General features: G+C 60.0%; 5 protein-coding genes across 5 annotated transcripts; all 5 read left to right on the forward strand.

Moving 5' to 3' along the window:
- Nucleotide 1: 1 nt before the first annotated feature.
- On the forward strand, nucleotides 2–1,984 carry LPMP_060910 (hypothetical protein; the record flags this gene model as incomplete). The annotated part of the gene is made up of 1 exon (XM_010705670.1): nucleotides 2–1,984. One exon carries the CDS (start codon nucleotides 2–4, stop codon nucleotides 1,982–1,984), a length of 1,983 nt encoding a protein of 660 aa, XP_010703972.1.
- Nucleotides 1,985–2,971: 987 nt separating this feature from the next.
- Nucleotides 2,972–4,984, forward strand: LPMP_060920 (glucosamine-fructose-6-phosphate aminotransferase, putative; the record flags this gene model as incomplete). Its single annotated transcript, XM_010705671.1, has 1 exon — nucleotides 2,972–4,984. The coding sequence occupies one exon, from the start codon at nucleotides 2,972–2,974 to the stop codon at nucleotides 4,982–4,984; it is 2,013 nt and encodes a 670-aa protein (XP_010703973.1).
- Nucleotides 4,985–6,706: 1,722 nt separating this feature from the next.
- MOB1 (cell cycle associated protein MOB1, putative) lies at nucleotides 6,707–7,378 on the forward strand (the record flags this gene model as incomplete). The annotated part of the gene is made up of 1 exon (XM_010705672.1): nucleotides 6,707–7,378. The coding sequence occupies one exon, from the start codon at nucleotides 6,707–6,709 to the stop codon at nucleotides 7,376–7,378; it is 672 nt and encodes a 223-aa protein (XP_010703974.1).
- Nucleotides 7,379–9,182: 1,804 nt separating this feature from the next.
- LPMP_060940 (hypothetical protein) lies at nucleotides 9,183–14,156 on the forward strand (the record flags this gene model as incomplete). Its single annotated transcript, XM_010705673.1, has 1 exon — nucleotides 9,183–14,156. One exon carries the CDS (start codon nucleotides 9,183–9,185, stop codon nucleotides 14,154–14,156), a length of 4,974 nt encoding a protein of 1,657 aa, XP_010703975.1.
- Nucleotides 14,157–15,484: 1,328 nt separating this feature from the next.
- Nucleotides 15,485–18,391, forward strand: LPMP_060950 (hypothetical protein; the record flags this gene model as incomplete). Its single annotated transcript, XM_010705674.1, has 1 exon — nucleotides 15,485–18,391. One exon carries the CDS (start codon nucleotides 15,485–15,487, stop codon nucleotides 18,389–18,391), a length of 2,907 nt encoding a protein of 968 aa, XP_010703976.1.
- Nucleotides 18,392–19,973: the final 1,582 nt, after the last annotated feature.

Raw genomic sequence — 19,973 nt, forward strand, 5'->3', positions numbered from 1 at the left:
CATGTCGCTCTTCTCTCTGAACGCATCATCGCTGCCGGTGCCGGCGTTAACGTGTTCACAGGAGTGGGGTGGTGCCTCTACAGGTGTCTCGCTCCCGATAACACCACCGTGTGTCGCCCGTCGCATATTGCCTCTCTTCCCGCTGCCGGGCTGTCACGTGTACGACGCCCACCGCAACTGCTTCCAGTACCGGCCAGATGTGCAACGGAAGCTCATCGAAGCGGCGCAGCGATTTGAGAGACGCCGGCGGCACCGCACTGGCCAAAACGCCGGAGACAGCGCCGCTGCAACTGTGGAGGCGGATGCGGCGGCGCTGAGCAAGGCAGACGTAGCAGTGGATCGCATGTCTTGTCGTTGCGCACTGGATGCGACGAAGCTGTTTGCCACCCTAGAGGACATGCCGAACCCGCCTCTGCCGCTCTCTCGCTGCGAGCTGCACGAGGTCCTTCTCGCGCTACCGCCATCCTGGCAGAACTACCCGTGGCGGCTGTGCTTTGACACCGCCACCGACGGATTCAGCCTCTCCAGCCTTTACCGCCGCATGGAGGTTGTGGAGGCGAAGCAGTCGCAAGTGAAAACCGTCACTTTTGGGCTATTCTTTGCGCACTCTCGCGAGGATGCCACGCTGCTGAACGCGAGTCTGACGGACAGCCTCTCGGCCTCGTCGGCGAAAGCTTCTTGTATTATGTCGCCAGGGATCAGCGGCACGCCTCATTCACTTCGTGAGGCGCACTGCCCTAGAAGAATGCGGCAGGGTGCTGCCCACGACACGCCGCCGCACTGTGTGCTTGGCTGCTTTACTCCTGAAGTGCCGTGCCTCGGTCGCCACACCGCTAACATATACTTTGGCTCCCCCGATACGTTTGTCTTTCGGCTGGATCAGCTGAGCTGCACCCCGTCACGTGGGGCGTGGATGGCGACGGATATGAAGAGGCGGCAGCAGCAAGAGGAGCAACAACACCCGCAGCGAGGTAGTAACGTAGCGGATACATTGGACAGTGAATCTCTGAAGCGCTCTGCCGCTGACCCTCACACCAGTGCCTCGGGCACTGCCGCCACCGCACTCGCTGCCGCACCAGCCTACGGTTACGCTAGGCTCGCCGTCGCCGATGACGGCGATGCAGGAGTGCCGGTGCCGATGCCGAGCCGGATGACCATTGAGCACCCCTTGTGCCCGACGCGCACTGCCGACAAGCCGACGATGAACTCGGCGCTACTTCTGTCGGCAAGCGAGGCAGCACTGTTGCGGAATTCATCGCCGCCACGGACAGACCTTGTTTCACTAGGCCACGCGGTTGACATATCCAGGGCCTTCGACGCCCCTGGGGCCGTCCTGTCATCTCCGGTGAGTAGGCGGCGTTGGCCGCTGCGCCCTGCGCGGCCGGCTCAAGTGGTGCCGCTGGCACCACTGCTGGAGAAGTTCACCTGGTGCGGCCACGCAAATAATAAACGATTCGTCGTCTGCAACTCGCACTTCTTCGCCATTGGCGGCGGCAAGAACGGCGCGGCGTTGTACGTTGATGAGACGTTGCAATACGGCACGAGCAGCCTCTGGTGCGAGACCTTCAATGCACCGTGTCTCTTCGACCCGCGCGTGGGCGGTGCCAAAGCCTCACCCGCTTCATCGTCGATACTGTCGTTCAGTTCTGGAGACAGTGGCCCCCGCGACGACCACGTCACTGCTAGGGGTGGATCTGCGCGCCTGACCAGCGGCCTGCCGCATATGGAGTTCACAATCAGCCGCGTTGTGTGGTTCAGCCTCACAGAAGACAAGCGGAATCGCCGGACCATGCGTGCAATCGATGCATTGCTGACTTGTGAGGAGGCGCAGCGCTGCGGCTGTGGGCGTTGTGGCGGGGATGGCGACAATGACGCCACCTCTTTCGATCCGCTGTCGACAGCCGCGACGATGGCTGCGGTGCCGCCATCCGCCTCGACGTTTCTACACCGTTGTGATTTGCTACCGTGTGCGGTGCCAGTGTGATGAGAGGGCCCACCGCGCGTCTGGGAACTCCACGAGGGGGCGAGAAGAGGGCACACACGCGCGCATCTTCTTCCAAGCGCTCCTGTGCGCAGGAAGACGGGGCACAACACAGTGGCCTACACGACTCCCTTTACTTTGTTTTTCTCTCGTAAAGGCTGGGGCCCCCACCACACCAGCGCTTCCATCATTTTTCTGCTCTTGCATGTGTGCATATATGCGTACGTCTCGGTTCAGTTGGACTGCAGTGCACCGGAACGGGAAGACCCAACGCAGTGAAGCAGAAGCTGATCAAACAAGCCGTCCTCCTCCTTCTATGCTCCCCCCCCGCCCTCCGACCAATTCCCTGACGATACCGCCGCCCATGCCCTTCCCTCTCCACTGCTTAGCAGGCCTGAGTTTCCTCCTTGCCTCTGCCATTCTCTCCCTCTCTTTCGCCTTCTCTCTTGCTGCGTGGGTGTGGTGATGGCGGCGCGCTGGTCTGTAGTTGAACACGCTTCTCGCGCATTCAACACAAAATTCTCTGCGCCTTGTCCCCCTGCCCCCCCCCCCCGTGTGAAGTTACGCCCGCTCGCACTCATCAACTTCCACTGGTGCAATACAGTCTTCTCTTCCCCCCCCTCTCTCTCTACGCGAGTGCTTAGGCATCGGCTCAGATCTTCCGCAGTTGCTGCTGGCACCCCCCCCCCCCCATACACGCCCACACGCTCGCCTGCATATTGCATCTTCCAGCCTGGTGCATTGTATTCGTTTCTTTGCCTTCGTTGTGCCCCTCAGTGCTTCCTACGCTCCTCTTCATCCTTTCAGTGCCTCCTCACTCTCCACGTCGTCATATCCGTTGCGTCACCCCTCCCCTCTCCCCCTAACAGTCCGTCGTGTTTATTTTCTTTCGCGCCTTCTCTCCTTCTCATCCGTGTGCGTGTGCGTGTGTGGGCTCACTCTTCCGGCTCTTTCTCTGCTCTTTTCTCGGCGATTACCATTGTCATCGCAATGTGCGGTATTTGGGGCTATGTTAACCACAATGTGCAACGCACAGTGGAGCAGATCTTGGACGTGCTCATCCGCGGTATTCAGAAGGTGGAGTACCGCGGCTATGACAGCGCAGGCCTGGCCATCGACGCAGGCATCGGGAGTGAAAACGATGGCGGCGCCGCCGCCAGTGCGCCGACACCGCGCCCTTGTGTGGTACGCAGCGTCGGAAACGTCAGCCAGCTCCGTGAGAAAGTGTTCAGTCGGGCCGTCGCCGCGACGCTGCCACCGATGGACGCGAAGACAAGCCACCACATCGGCATTGCGCACACACGGTGGGCCACGCACGGCGATGTGTGCGAACGAAACTGCCACCCGCAGCAGAGCAACAATGGCGAGTTCACCATCGTTCACAACGGCATCGTCGCCAACTACGCCACGCTGAAGGAACTTCTCAAGGCGGAGGGCTACGCCTTCTTCTCCGACACGGACACGGAGGTCATTAGCATTCTTTCCGAGTACCTGTACACGCGCAAGGGTATCCACAACCTTGTTGATCTGACACTGGAGCTGTCGCGCCTGGTGGAGGGCAGCTACGCGTTGCTCATTAAGAGCATCTACTTTCCTGGTCAAATAGCGGCAAGCCGCAAGGGGTCGCCGCTGATGGTAGGGATCCGGCAGACAGACGACTACGGCTGCGTGATGAAGGTGAACACTCACGACCTTCTCGATCTATGGAAGTCGCACGAGCTCTTCTTCGCCTCCGACTGGAGCTCTTTCGTCGAGTACACGAACAACATTGTGCACCTCGAGGATGACGACGTTGCTCACTACTGCGACGGCACCCTTCGCTTTTACAAGGCAGAGGGGCTCAGTAGTTCGACCGTCAAGCGCGAGGTTCAGTACTTGGATGCGAAGCCGGAGAGCCTGTCTAAGGGAAACTACCCGCACTTCATGTTGAAGGAGATCTACGAGCAGACGGAGTCCGTCATCAGCTCCATACACGGCCGAATCGACTTCAGCAGTGGGACAGTGCGACTCAGCGGCTTCACCCCGCAGAGCATCCGCGCTATCCTCACCAGTCGCCGCATCCTCTTCATCGCCTGTGGCACCTCGCTCAATAGCTGCCTCGCTGTTCGGCTGCTCTTCGAGGAGCTCGTGCCGCTGCCCATCTCGGTTGAGAATGCCACCGACTTCCTCGATCGCAAGCCGCCAATCCAGCGGGACGACGTGTGCTTCTTCGTCTCGCAGTCCGGCGAGACGGCCGACACGCTGCTGGCACTGAGGCTTTGCTGCGAGGCGGGCGCGGTGTGCGTTGGCATAACGAATGCCGTCGACTCTAGCATCAGTCGGCTGACGCACTACTGCATCCCCCTGAACGCTGGTGTCGAGGTCAGTGTTGCGTCGACGAAGGCGTACACGTCACAGGTTGTCGTGCTGACGCTGGTGGCGCTGCTGCTCAGCGACGACTCGGTGCGGCTGCAGGAGCGCCGCCAGGAAGTCATGCGCGGACTGGCCGAGCTGCCTGTAAAGATCTCTGAGGCGCTCAAGATCACCCACGACTCCGTGAAGGCGCTGGCGGCGCGCCTGAAGGAGAGTAGCTCCATCCTTGTGCTCGGTCGCGGTTACGACCTGGCCACCGCGATGGAGGCGGCGCTGAAGGTGAAGGAGGTGAGTTATGTCCACACGGAAGGCATCAACAGTGGCGAACTCAAACATGGGCCGCTCGCACTAATTGACGAGACAGTGCCGGTGCTGGCGATGTGCACCAACAACCGACACTTCCACCTGAGCAAGACGGCCGTGCAGCAGGTGAGCGCTCGCAAAGGCGCCGTCGTCGTCTTTGCGACCGAGGCAGACGCTGAGCTGAAGGCGGCCGCGCGGGAGATTATTCTCATTCCGAACACGGTGGACTGCCTTCAATGCGTCGTGAACATTATTCCGTTTCAGCTGCTGGCCTACTATATGGCGCTGCTGCGCGGCAATAACGTCGACTACCCGCGTAACTTGGCCAAGAGCGTCACGGTGCAGTAGCGCCGTATGTACGTACCTGCGCAAGGTTGTGGAGGGTTTGTGGCTGGCAGGATACGGCGGAAGCTCTCGCTGCGCCGCTCTGCCTCTCCCTCTTCTGTCTCTTTCGAGCACAGCACCCCGGAAGCTCCTTCATGTCTGTTGGCTCAGTCTCTTTTCATTTCGCTGCCAGTGACACCTACTACGGCACGTTTCCTCTGCCATCCCCCTTCCTGCTCCCTGCTGCTCTACCCTCACTGAAGTGCTTCTTTTCTTTTTTTTTTGGGGGGGAGGAAGGGGGCGGCGCATCTTTACCATTCTCATTCCCCTAATCTCACCCACCCCCTCCCTTCCACACGCTCACATGTGCCCTCTCCCAACCCTAGCGCTTTCCCTCGTCACCTCTCAAGCGGGGTCGTGAGGCGTCGCCTGCGAGCACATGTGCGTGCATGTACGCAGGAGGTGGAGCAACGTAGACCAACGAGCAACAAGAGATCACCGCGTGCACACCCACACCCACACACACACATAAAGGGATGAGCAGCGCTCATTTTTCGGAAGGCTCGACTTCCGTCTTCCCCCCTCTCGCTCTCTCTCTCTTCCTCACCCCTTTCTGTTCTCTTGTTTTCCCCTTTCCCTCTTCATCATTTTCTACGTCGTCATTGCTACCCCTCCCCCGCCTCCCTCTCCCTCGCTCAGGCCTCCCACGTTGCTCCCCGCGGCTGAATCCGTGCCAGCTGGCTCGCAGTTTTGGCTCCTTTCCTCCCTTTCGCACACCCCCGCGCGCGCTCTCTCTCTCTCTGCCTAGGCCGATCTTCGCCCCACACTATGTTTTCGCTCGCTCTCTTTCTCGAGCGGTGTGCGCGCATCGTGCCTCTTCCAACAATTTGCTTTCACCATCTCCGCTGCTTCGATGTCTCGATGCCCTTGGGCGCAGCTGCGGGTGTGTGCTGGAGGGTTTCAGCTCTTTTCTCAGCTCTCAAGCCTGCCCACTTGCCACGACGGGGCCTACGGAGGGGACGAGGTGGGTATGCTCGAAAGTTGTGTGTGTGTGTGTGGCAACATGATGTTAAAATGGTGCGGTGGCACTATTGCATGTGCGCCTCTCTTCGCGTTTTTTTTTTTCTGAGCTTTCGCGTCTGTTCGCTGTCGGGACTCCCACTGAAGCGAAGAAGACACGAATCAATGGGCATGCGCCCTTCTCGTTCGCCTCTCTTCTGCCCACCTCCAAGCGCAGCCATGCGCATCGACTTGGAGAGGCACGAACTCATCATTTCCTCCTAGCTGCTGCTGGGCGTGTAAGGTGGGAGCGGCTGTTTGTTCTACCATCGGCTGCTGTAACGCCTCGCAGTACCCCGGGTTCTGTCGTTTGCTCTCTTCTCTGTTGCCACTTAGCCGACCCCTCAGCCCTTCCCTATGCTGATGGATGGTTGCGTGTGTGCCTCCTCGTGCTTTCTCTCTCTCTCTCTACACGCCTCGTCCCTCCCTCTCTCCCTCCCTCCCCCTCTTTCTCTCAATAGCGCCCACACCGCTAAAGTTTACAGGACATTACTAACCGCTGCCCCCCCTTCCTCTCCCTCCCTTCGCAGCGCAGCGCCGGCGTGCTCTACCTGTGCTTCTGCTTGCTTGGTGAACCAGAACAGTTGGAGTGAGGGAGAGCAAGAAGGGAGAGCTGCCGGACTCGAATTCGATCTCCACTGTGCGGAAGACGCAGACACATCACGCAGCCGTCACAAGCGTAGGAAGATGAAGCTGTTTGGGAGCTCCCTCTTTGACTCGGACAAGACGTACCGACCGAAGAAGAAGCACAAGGAGGGGACGGAGCGGTACCGACTGCACAACTTTGCCCGCTCGCTCGTCAAGTCAGGTGACCTACGGCAGGCGGTCCAACTACCCCCCGGCGTCGACCTGAGCCACTGGCTCTCGGTCCACACAGTCGATTTCTACAACATTACCAACGTCATCTACGGCTCACTGACAGACTACTGCAGCGATGTGATCTGTCCAGTGATGTCTTCCGGGCCGCGCTACGAGTACCTGTGGCGCAACCCGCCCGAGTACCCCAAAGCGACGCGGGTGTCGGCGCCACAGTACCTCGATTTGCTCATGAAGTGGATTGAGCGGCAGATCAACGACGAGCGCATTTTCCCGTCGGAGGACTACAACCCGTACCCAGCCGACTTCAAGAATTATGTGAAGAACATCTTCCGCCGCATGTTTCGCGTCTACGCGCACATTTATTACTCACACTTCACGAAGATCGCGGAGCTGCAGGAGGAGGCACACATGAACACTGCCTTCAAGCACTTCATGTACTTTGTGTGGGAGTTCGACCTTATCCCGCGTGAGGAGCTGACGCCGCTGCAGGAGTTGTTGAAGAACCTCATGGGTGACTACGCAAAGGAGCGGCTGGAGTAGTGGGCAAGGTTTGATCGCAGGTCGGGAAGTTGGGGAAGCATCCCTCCCCTCCCCTCCCCTCCCCTCCCCACCTCTCCTCTCGCACGATCGCGCGCACTCTTTCCCTTCCTCATGGTGCGAGGTGAAATCTGGCTGAGTGCATGACGCGCCAGTTCAGGCATAAGAGAGTATCACAGCCTTCTAGCGGCGCGTCATGCACTCAGCCAGATTTCACCTCGCACCATGAGGAAGGGAAAGAGTGCGCGCGATCGTGCGAGAGGAGAGGTGGGGAGGGGAGGGGAGGGAATCACAGCCAGAGTTCTCGCCGTGGGCATTTGCCTTTATTCGGGAGAGTTGTGCCAGTGGCCCCGCATATACACCCCCCGCTCCCACCGCTGGCTGATGCCTGCTGCTTGCCTTCCGCTTTTTTTTTTCACTCCCCTCTCCTTCCCCCGCTCTCTCGCTCTCTCTCGACTTGGTGCGTCGCTGATGTGCGTGTGTTTGCTCTTTGGGGCTGCCGTGTCGCCCACCGCGTCTGGTTTCTTCGCCGCCAGCCGAAGCGCCGACCACCACACCATCGTCATCGTCATCGTCGTCATCATCGCCAGCAGAGACGCGAAAATGGACACTCGCAAGCCGGCGGGAGGACAACCAAGGCGAGCGCTGGAAGGAGGTGCGTGGACGTTTCAGCGTGTCCTCCTACACGCCGAAACGTGCTTAGGGTTACAACTCCTCACTCATGTAGCGTTTCGTCGTCTGCTGGCCCAACACAGTCATCGGTGCTTTCTCTTCGTGAGCACGTCTCTGCCTCGCTTTCTCCTTTGCTTTGGTATCTTCCCGAGCATGCGTAGCGGAGGAGGGCGGGGGGGGGGCGTCGACGAAGTGTGCGTCGTAGGCGGTCGTTCTTCATTTTGTTTTTCGCCTCCCGCCAGCGCCAGAGCGTGTGTCTCACGTGTGCGCGAGTGCATCGGTGATAGGTTTCTGTGCGCCGGGTGATGGTCGATCGCTGATCACTCGCGCCCAGAGAGCGGGGGCCTCGGACAACTTCCTCACTACCGCGGCAACGCAGAAACCAGCTGCCTTCTCGTTTTCATCTCTCAGACAGCCCAGCCGGAGAGGATGGCCCCAGTCCGTGGCTACTCTTCCTCAACGCTCCTCTCCCGCCTTCTCTCTCGCTTTCTTGCTCTGTGTGTACGCGCCTATGTTTGTATTACTGGGGGGCCTTTAGTGGTGTTGGTGAAGTCTCGTTGCTGATGGCATATCGGTGTTTTGCTTTCCTTCTCACTCTCTCTTCGCTAACGGGTGCATTCGACTCTCCCCCATCTTCCCCCTCTAGCGCAGACTTCGCCCCGTGCTGGGTCTTCGGCGCACGTACACTCCTGTACTACCCACCCGACACCTTCCTCCCCTCTCCTGCTCTCACTCTTTCCCTCGTGCCTATCACGGGGTGTGCTTGCCATGCTTCCCTCCTTCCGTGCCTGCTCGCGAGCACCATCGTCATCACCACGGGACTATTGCGCTTTACTCTTTCTCTCTCTCCTCTTCCACTTCGTTCTCACTAGTCGACGATGAAAACTGGGGTAGCTCTGAAAAGGCTAAACGTTTCTCCTGAGGTTGACGTGACTACGCAGCTTCCACAGCCGTGACCTGTGACGCGCGTGGAGGCTTCCGAGCTCGTGCTACCGCCCCCCCTTCTCCCTTCTTCCTGTGCCTCCCGCAGTGGGTCTGTAGTGGATACCACCGCACTTTCTCCTTTTCAGACACCGTCACCACTCTCTTCCCGACCGCCACCGCAAGCCGCGTTTCTCGCCTATCGTCAGACGCAATGCAGGAGTCCGACAGCGGTGAGCAGATTCAAATTCTGATGCGCGTCAATGAATACGTGCTGGAGCACCGACAGGCGTACAGGGCCCTGTCACTGGACGAGCAGCGTCGACGTGGTCCGCTCCTGCTAGAGGACTTGCTAACGTTTGTCATGAGCTCCCTCCTTCGAGAGGCGGAGAGCAGAGAGGGGGACGAGGATGATGCAGATGTGCATGGGTATGGACGACTCAGTGGCGTGGGACATCCAAGGACGTCTACGCAGATTGCCAGCGGGGCCCATACCTTGGCGGCCATCACCTCGTCGATAAACTCGCTGCCGTTTGCGCTCCGCGATGTTCCTGCCCTTGCCCACGTGGCAGCGCTGCAGCTGAGACTGACATCCTCGGTCATGGCAGCCATCAGCACTCGCGCCATCGTAACGGTTCACGAGCTGGAGGAGTGGGTCTGTGCTCAGGAGGGAGTGGAGCACTTTGCTGAGCTCGGGCTCGGCGTTGGATTGCAGGTGTTGCCGGTCGTCCAGGAGTATTTCCAGCTGCGCGCGAACTCCGTCGTGTTCCCGGTGCGGGCTCGAGACGTGATCGCGTTTCTGCTGAACGATGCCGCGGCGAGGGATGTGTTGCTCTACGGTGGTGGCGACACCCGCGACTTGCTCAACCGCTTCACCGCCTTCTATGAGCGGCATCTACTTGACGGCGCGTCGTCATCTTCCGCGCCTGCAGCGGTGCGTGAGCGGAAGCGTTTGGCAAACGTGCGGCAGCTCGGCATACATGTCCAGGATTACGCCGCACTGCTTGCGTCGCTAACGCAGGAGCTGGCGAGTGCACACCAGCTTGAGCAGCAGCAGTACCGGCAGTGGATGGAGAGCTGCATCGCCGCGGCGACAGCCATCACACAAGGCACCAATGCCAAAGACACAGCGGTAGTAGTGACTGGAAGCGGCGGTGGTGAAGGTGCGCTTGTAAGAGACGCGTCGTTCGAGGCAGCAGCTCGATGGGAGCGCAACCGGACACTGTACGAGCGTGTACTGCAGTCCCTCGACTCAGCCTGCGCGCACGCGGAGCTTCTCGACAGCATGCGTCGCACACGTGAGAAGGCTGTCTGCGCCAGTCTCGCCGGTGGCGCAGGTGCCACGCCATGCATCACGTCTGCAGGCGCCCGTGCCATGAATTTTGCTGTCACGGTCACAGAGGCCGAGGCGCGCTCCTACAGCCTCCCTCTCTCGCTGTGGCGCACGGTACCCCTAGATGGTGAAGCGTGCAGCTCGCTGGCAGGTGACAAGGGGGGAGGAGGAGGGGTTGAGCTGCGCTTCCATGTGGGTTTCTTGACCACAGCAGAGGTGAGCCAAGCAGCGCACGGGCCTGCATCTGGGAGCACCACATCGACAACCCTGCGCATGGCTCCTCTGCCTTCTCAGTGGACCTCAAGTGCGGTGAAGGGCGAGGAGGAGACACCTAGTCAGCGCGTTTCCAACAGCGACACGAGTGAAGTACCGCCGCCACCATCGACAGTACATCGGCGACGTGGGACTGTCGTCTGCGACACGCAGTCCGTCATCTCCGTGGGGTCACTCGCCGTTGCTGCTGCTGATGCTGCTACGGCAGCGGAGACGTGGCGGGTGGCCTCACTGAATGTTGCGCCTGCTCTCATGAGCGGCACCACGACCACTTCAACTGCAACGCCAACATCAGCCGCCTCGTTGCTGTCCTCGCTCCTGAAACCGGCTGGATCCCTCGGCCTTGCTGCAACGAGCAGCGTCAACACCGCCGACGCAACGTCGAGCTTATCTCTACAGAGTACCGCCACTGCTGCCGAGAGCGCACCAAGAGTGAGGGACACGCCATTCACTACCGAGGTGGTTGGAAGCTCTGTGGAGGTGTCCACTGAGCCCACGACACCGCTGGAGAGGCTTGGCGACCTCCTGACCCAGCACCGGCAGTCAAGTGCCCTGGAGAAGGAACGAGGCGCTTCTGTGGGCGAACAAGCGATGATCTCCAGCACAGACGACACGTGGTTGGACCTCGTGGTCGCGGTGTTCGAGACCTTCACAGCCGGCGATGTAGTTCCCATGCAGCTGCTGTGTGAAGCATGGGCGACATGCATGGACTGCCAAAGTCCAGGACCCTCATCGCTGTCGTCGCACTCAGCCAGTGCACAGGGAAGCACGCCAGGCCGCTATGCACATCGTCGTTGCATTCCTCTTTTCCACCCCTTCGCAGCCTCGTTCAGCAGCAGCAGCGGCAGTACCGTACCCCTTAGCCGGCTCGCGTCGCTGCGGCGGCACTTTGGCACAGGCGGCACCAGCGGCGCGTCACCGGCTGCTACCTCCCCAACTACCAGGGCAGGGGATGGTGCGGCCGGGGAGACGAGGGAGATACTGTACATGGCGACGCCGGTGGAGGTGTGCTGGTTTTCGTGGTGGGGGCCAGCGCTGTCTGATGCGCACGACTCACATGAAGCGGCGATTCTCACCTGCGCCTGCTTAGAGCGCCATTACTCCTCATCACTGCAAAGCACATTTTGCGGCCTTCTCGGTGTGCGTGCCGAACCTACTGTTGCGGCGTGGTGCACGACAGCAGCCGCCTGTGCTCGTCGACTGTGCCCTGCTGCGACCTTGAAGCCGTCATTCACCGATGCGTATGTGGAGTCGTTTGTGCGCTGCGTGGACGCGGATGTCGCGGCGCGTGTGGCAGAGGAGGGGGCGGCGACGGCGTTGGCGCCTTTCCTCCTCCGGCGACAGCAACGGACGGCGCAGGCGGCCCTTCACAGGGTGCTGGCCGGTCTCCAGGAGTCGCTGGGGGCAGCGTCACCGTGGCGGGCTGGACTGTTTCCGTGTGACTATGCCTGGCGTTGCGGCCTCGATGGGTTGCTCTACGCAACGCCTCAGTGGTGCGGCTACGGCGTGGTTTTGCTCACCGCTTCGTCGCCGCCTTTGCCTACGCATACCTCGGTAATGGAGCGTCTCTCCAAGGGTGGCAGCGGCAACGGTACTGGCGTCGCTCCCTCGCTGCGTGTTCTGTGCTTCAGTGTGCATGAGCCATCGTGGGCGGTGTGTGCGGTGCTGCACTATCTCGGTATTCGCTCTCTCTCGCAGCTGGCCGAGACGCGTGTCAGCTTCCGGACCACCGTCGCCACCGAGGCCGGCGGCGTGCTGCACGACAAGATCGCCGCCATTGCACCCTACGTGCAGGCCTTCTGCCGCGCTTATCTCCCTCTGTGGTACGGTGTCGTGTACGAGCAGCTGCGCGAGCGACTCCGGCGACTGCGAGTGGTGTTGACCGCTACGGCCGGTTCGGGCGTGCTGGCCGCGTCCACTTTGCCAGTGCAGACGGTTTGCCTACACCTGAACGGTCACGTGTACGCGCATAAGCGACAGATTCCGCTGGCGTACATTGCTGCGCACAACGTCATCTACGGCGCTGCTGAGGCAACCCCCGTCCCGATGCTCGCCGAGGCACTTCTGCCGCTGTTCATGCCAGTTGGTATGTCCGCAGAGGCCGATGTTCGACAGCTCCGGGACGTGATCATGCGCCTCCTCGGTGCCCTGTCCTCGCTCGACAGCTCTGTCGAGTGGTGCGACGGCGCCGACACCTCCCCGCAGCAGCAGCAGTGGCGGCGTGAGCAGGTCGAGCACGTGCTGCGGCCTATTGCCGAACGTTACGGCCTAACTGCCTTTACCGGTATCTCAAGGGAAGCACCACTGCTCGCATCTCGAGCGTCGTCCAGTACGGAGGCCGCCGCACTGGTCGACACCAATGCTCAAGATGCTGAGGCAGAGGTTCCCTTCACCCTCTCGTCGTGCGCCTCCATAAGGTACATGCCGACCTATCCACCCGGCACCGACGCCCTGCGTCAACCACGCAGGCGGGACCGATCGCACGTGGGGAATCCAGCTGACCAAGCGCCAGGCACACAGACGCTTACTCAGGCAAGCGCGCGTGAGCTCGTAGCGCATGCCAAGCCCTTCTCGCCACAAACTGCCCCTCGCTGCAGGGGCGGCGGTGGCCTCGTGCAACGGTTTGGTGTGAACGGGCGGCTTCGCGTCACCCTCTCTGTCGGCGGCAGCACGGCGGTCGTGACATCTATGCCTTCTTGGAACAACTTTCCTATGGAGCTCGACCTGGACGCTGTCGTGGCAGCAAGCGTCGTTGCCGAGGCTGCTGATGGGGGTCGTCGCGGAGCTGACGTGGCCGCTACAGCGTGCGGCCATCAACAGGGAGACGACGCCGACGGCGACAACAGCAGTGTGACGTCAGGTAGTGGGGGTGTGGGAGGCAGGGAAGAAGAGGAGCAGGAGTCATTCCTCACGTTCCAGTACCACCGCAGGAGCAGCACCGCCTCCAGCGCGCTTCAGGGCACCGGAGGCGGTGTGCGGTTCCGTAAGCGGTCGCGCAGCGGTAATGTCGATCCTACTGGGCACACGAGAGGGCATCTCCGCCATGACCCTGCTGGACGTGATGTGCGCTCTGCCGGGATGTGGCTTCGACCGCCTGCTGCGTCTGCTGTGGTCGGCGCCGGTGGCGACACTCCGGACTACGCGGTCGCGGCAGAGCGCTATGTTTACGAGCTGCTTCGCGAGGAGTACGCCACGCAAGCGCAGCAGGGCGGTGTGCGCGTGATCTGGGTGAATGAGCACTGCGAGGCCGGCTCACCCTTTGATATCCTTGTCATCCAGCCGCGACGGCTGAGCAGCACCAGCAGCACCAGCAGCGCCGTCTATAACAACCACTGGGATGTAGTGCAGTACGTGGAGGTGAAGTCCACCTGCACGGCCGCTCGGCAGGACTTCGAGATGTCGATGGCGGAGCTGCTCTTCGCCGCGCGCTTCGGCGCCTCGTACTGCGTCTACCGTGTCTTTGGCGCCTCGACGAACGCGCTGCGTCGAATGCGGCATCGCATCTACACTGACATCGTGAACCTGTGGTATAAGGCGCAGCTGACCATCACCTCGGACATCCGTGTCACGCCGTCCACGTAACAACGCACGGTGTCGACGTCGTACTGAGCATCGCTTCGTCGACTTCGCCTCTTCTCGGCCTTTTCTGAGCACCTCCCCTTCCCCAACTCACTCTGAGCGTCTCGCTTGGCGCACATGACTAGGATGAGCTCGCGCACTGACGCGTACGAGGATCCGTAAGGCCAAGGAAGAAACACCAAGACAGAGCACTGCTCTGCTGTGCTACCCACAAGCACCCACGGGCTCATTTGCCGGGATGGGAGCGGGGAGGGGGGAGGTGCGAAGACGGTCGTCCACGGCTGCTTCTTCCCTCTCCCTTCCGCTCTCCCTCAAGAAGCCTCCCATCGCTTTCTCTGGCCCATGCGAGCCTGCTGATACGCACGTCTCTCTCTCTCTCTATGTAGGCTCGCGTGTGTTTACAAGGCTGAGTGGTGGTGTTGTATTTCTGCCACTTCCCCCCGCCCTTGCATCCTATCCCTGCTACTTTCACCTCACTTTCTCTCCTCTCCTTCCCGCCTCTCTCGACCAGGTGGCCACTTCTCTCTCTCTTTCTCTTTCTCGATTTCTGCTCGGTCACAGCAGGACCGCCACTTGCGTTCAGGCACACGTCGATCAGCACTGCTTCTCACACCCCCTCTCTTTGGCAACTTTCCTCCTCCGTCGCCCTTTTTTTCGTTTTCATTTGTTTATGCGTTTGGCGTCTGGCTGTTTTATCCTTGGCGAGTTCCCTCCCTCCCCTTCCCTCCCCCCTCTCTCTCTCGATCCCTCTGTGTATATCTCGGTCTATGCGTGCAGGCCTCTGCGGGCAGTGTGTGAGGGAGAGAGGACGCTGACACCACCACTCTGCACAACACGTCGCTTCGTTGGGTTGCTTTCACGCCCGCACTTTTCTCCCTCTCGCACCGTAGTTTTTTCCCTTGTGCGAATAATCGACAACCATTTCCTTCGTGGTGTGTCTGTCAGTCTGCACTCCCAGTCCCCCACCCCCGCCGCCTCGTCTTCCCTCCCTCCCTCCCTCTCTCTCTTTCCCATCTCTGTGCGTGTGCGCGCGTCTGTCTCTCGATGCACAGGGGGTGCTTCTTTCAGCCATTCATTCACCATCAGTTCCAGCTTCACAAGATAAGCATCAAGCTAGAAAAGCGCTCGAGCCTCTGCTCAGGTACACGAGCATGGGGTGCAAGAACTCAGTAATATTGGGAAGCATCTCTATGGCAAGCTCCACTCGTGACGCCACCGAGGATGCTGGGAGCTCCTCACCAGTGTTCGGCTCCGGCGTTCATGTCGGTCGCTCCGGTAACGTGGATCTCTCGGGGCGCGACCTGCATGTGTTGGGACCGCAAGTAGTGAATATGATCAATGAGGATAATCTACACCGCACTGCAACATCGCTAACTCTATCGAACAACAGGCTTTACGCACTGGCCAAGGAATTGCCACTGCTGTCAAACCTACGTGAGCTGGAGATTGACCACAACCGGTTCCAGCGCTTCCCCGAGGTGCTTGTGCGGCTGCCACGCCTGTGGCGCATCAATGCCAGCTTCAACCCCATTGAGAGCGCGCGGGGGTTTGACGTATTGCCGCGTCTCCTCTCGCTGCGCTCGCTGACGGTGCGGGATTGCGGCCTCAAGGAGATCCCTATGGCGATAATTCAGTGCGAGCTGCTCGAGGAGCTCGACGTGGGCAATAACATGGAGATCAAAATCGCTGGCGTTGCCTTGCATCGCCTGAGCCGGCTAAAGAGGCTAGGTGTGGCAAACTGCAACCTCGGTGGGCGCACCCTGCCCAGCACGATCAAGCGCATGAAGCTGCTGTCGCTCGACATCTCTGGCAACGCCTTCACCTTCGCCGACCCGCACTTCTTTGGCAGGAATATGCCGCGCTCGCTGGTAGAGCTGCGTCTGGTCGGCATGAACCTCACGGCACCGCCGGCGGTGGTGGTGCTGCTGACGCATCTAAATTTTCTCGACCTTGCTGAGAACCCCATCGAGACGCTCGATGTCCTCGCCGGCCGCGTCGTCAAGCGGTTCCCGCACGTGCCAAGCACCGGGACGGTGACTACCACTTGCACCAACGGCTTCACAGATGTGCCGGACGAAGAGGAGGGCGGCGACTTCGAGGAGGAGGAAACAGCTACCCACGTCTCTCTCGGCGGCACCAGCGCCGCGACGAACCGCGCCAGCCTCAGCAAGGCGAGCAGGGAAGGCATCGTCTCTCATGTGACGCAGCCCATTCCACTGAAGCGGCTCTCGCTGCGCGCGTGCAACTTTCGTATGGTGCCCAAGTACTTCCACAAACTGGATCAGCTCGAGGAACTCGACCTCTCTGAGAACGAAAACCTTAACGACCCGAACATGACGCTCTTCTCGCTGCACAGGCTGGTGACACTCAATGTCACTGGCTGCCCCTTTGCCGAGGACCCGTCGCAGTCGCGTAACGAGTGGTTTGACATTGGCAAGCTGCGCAACTTGAGCAACGTTCAGTGGGAGGTGTGGAGGAGCGAGCACAACATGAGCCCCTATCGCACCAAGATCCCGATCGAACTCTGCGCGCTACGGCTACGCACGCTGAACGAGGTGCAGCTGCGCAGTAACCTCTTCACCGGCGACATCATCGAGACGGTCATCAATCTCTTGTCAGACGGCTACTTTAAGGTTGACCTCTCCGTGGATGAGATGATCCTGCACAGCCATGCGGCGGCCCTCAAGGCCTTTACCGAGGGCGAGCGCTTCTTCTTCCCTAAGACAGTCACCGAAGCGCCGAGCATCAAGTGCAGCGTCGAGCCAGCCTCTCTTGGGCAGGTGCACCTCAAGATTGCCATCAGCCGCTACATCTTCTTCCTAGCTATACAGGCGGCCAACTACGACGCCGTCATTATCCCGCCCCTGGATGTTATGATCATCCACTACGCACAGCTCACCGTCAACCCGCTCAAGTACCGCATCGACTGCGAGGCTGTGTGCGGGCGCATCCTCGACTGCAACTACCGGGCCTTCTTCACAGAGCAGACGAAGCATCAGGCGGAGGCGAGAAGTGTCGTGGACGCGTCGAGGCGCATTTGGAACTTAATGGTGCGCTCCGCCCAGCGCGATCTCTCATGGCTGCGGTATGACTTCTGGGGTAAGCGGCTGCGTGCGTCGGCAGCACAATCAGCCACCGACGCTGCACTCGCTGATGGGAATACGGCGATTCCAAAGACGCTGCCGTTGCTGGTGGGCAACACAACAGCTGAAGTAACACAGGACTGGGAGATGCTAGTGTCCATCGACTCGGCGCACGACTTGGCTGGTGTGTTGGACCAGGCGATCACGTCGCACTTCATGGAGAAGGGTATGGAGGAGTTCGCTGCGTCCATTCAGCAATTTTTTCACATGAACCACTGTTTCCTGCGTAACGAGGACTCTCTGTGGAAGACGGACCTTGACTGGAGCCGCTACGTGAAGTTCCTGACTCTCTACGCCTACCGGTGCGCGGTGCACGAGGGTGATTCGACCTACATCATGAAGCCAATCGCGGACGAGGAGGGCAACCTTGTAGCACCAACTAGCACCACTTCAATGCTGGGCAAGCACTACGACTCTATAGGTAACAACAGCTTTAACGACTCGGGCAAGTACCTGCCAAAGCCGCAGGAGAGCGGAAAGAAAGCGCTTACGGATAGTGCGTCAGAGAACCAGGTGGAGTCTGGCTATGTGCCCCCGACTCGGCCCCCCAGCGGCATTACTCTTCGGTCCCCGTCCACCCTGCTGCAGAACCGCAAGTCAAACAAGCGGCTTACGATGGTGCGCCAGCTCGAGGGCAACCCCATCCCCACGATCGGCATCCTCTTCATGCTGCACGCCCATCGCACCTCGCACCTGAAGTACTACCAGTCCTTGTCACTGTTTGCCATCGAGAACGTTGACCTCCTGTGGGGCGATTCCGATTACCGCATCCTACAGCAGACGCAGGACGCGTGGGTGACTCTGTACGATGAGGCGTATGTCAGCGAGTCCAAAGAGATGCCGTTTGGCTACGTTGTGCGGCAGAGTGTGCTACTGCCGACTACCAGCCCAGGCGATGCGGCCAACACCGTGGCAGAGGACGACTCTGCTACTGTGAAGACGTCGTTTTGGGGAGAAATTCGGAATCATCCCTACACCTACGAGGCGAACGCGGCGCCGTGCAGGTCGTGCATCAAGTCGCGCAGCCGCAAGGCCAACCATGCTGGCCGCCGGGTAATGTTCTGTAGTGGTGATACAGAGTTTGGTGTCTTCTAGCGTCGCCTTGGAGGAGGAGAGGAGGTACGAGGGGGAAGTCAGGCGGGCAACGGACATATCAGTGTGCAGGTGAGCATGAGTCGGAGCGGTGTTTCACATCACCATTATCCTGGTTACTGTCTCTCTGTCTCTCAATGTCTGTCTGGCGGACCTCAGTATTCGACGTACTTGGGTCTCGCCCCTCCCCCCACCCTATGTATGTCTGCGCGTGTGCCTTTGCTTGTTGTCGTGGACAGCCCTCTTCCCTCTCCTTCTCTCTTCTCCAATGGTGTTGCGCGGTGAGCCTCTCCTCTTTCCCGCCATTCTCACTGCGGTTATCGTTGGTGTCGCTCTTCTCCCCTTTCATTCTTCTCCCTCCGCCTCTCCTGTTTGTCCACCTTCTCCACCACTGCCGCCATGTTCTCCCCCTCTCACTCGCACCAGTTCTCTGCCTTTTCATAGGCTTGTGCGCGTGCGGGACGTCCCACACCAGGATTTCCTCGCGGAGTTGACCAGCAGGCAGCAGGAGATCGTCCTGGTTTGCCTGTTTGGTTGTTTCCTTCCTTCCTTGGCTGATCGTTGACGACAGCTACACCTCCTTAACAACTGCCAGTTTATCTCTCACATGTGCGGACGTGTTTTTTTTACTTCTTTCCTCGTTTCGTTGTTGTTATCCGTGTTACGTTCATCTCTCTCTCTCTCTCTCGTTTATCTGTTGTGTTGTCGATGTTGCTCTGCAGCCCTGTGTCATGCGTGGACGGCCGTCTTCTGTGCTGAGGATGTTGCGCCGTCGTTGATTCGCTGAATGGTGTTGGTAAAAGTTGACGTTTACATCGCCCCTCAGCCACCTACCCACCCCCCCTCCCATCCTCTCCACTGTCTCTGTCTTTCTCTCCCTCATACCTCTTTCTCCCCCCTCCCCCTCACCTGTGCTTCTTCCCTCTCCCCTTCTGTTGATCTCCCTCTCCACCTTGACGCCTACGCGTACGTGGCTGTCCTGTGTGATTCCTCCCGTAAGCGCACTGTCTGTGTGCGCCACGCTACCCTGCGTGCCTGCCGAAGTGCACGTCAGCGTACTTGGCGGAGGGTGTAGATAATGAGCACGACACAGAGAGGGAGAGAGAGAGAGAGAGACAAGAAACATCTGTGAGCTGTTGGAGAGAAAGCAAGCGAGCTGGAGAGGGAGTGAGATCGTGAGAGAGGGGGGGAGGCGGACGCCGCGGGTGGTGGTGGTTAGGGCAGTGGACGACGCGTAGTGGAGCACGCCTGCAAACACCGTCCAAGAGCCAACTCTCCAATGGTGCGCTGCTCCTCTTCGTGTTATCGTGCCATGGCGGATGGTGTGCGTACAGCGGAGAGAAAAAGCAGCGGAGTCAGCACACGCATTATAGCGTACGGTATTCGTGGTATTTGGGTGGTGGTGGTGGTGGTGGGGGCGGCGCCCTGCGCGTGCGCGTGCAGCTGCTGGTGTGGGCTGACGGAGGTCTTTTGCTGATCGGCGTCATCAGCGGATTCCAGGTCTTATGTGAGGGAGGGGTGGGGTGGTTACATGTGCGTGTGTGTGTGTGTGTGGATGGGTGTTGGAATCCCGTGTAAGACGAGG

Source organism: Leishmania panamensis, assembly GCF_000755165.1.
Source record: "Leishmania panamensis strain MHOM/PA/94/PSC-1 chromosome 6 sequence".
Classification (NCBI taxonomy): Eukaryota; Euglenozoa; class Kinetoplastea; order Trypanosomatida; family Trypanosomatidae; genus Leishmania; species Leishmania panamensis.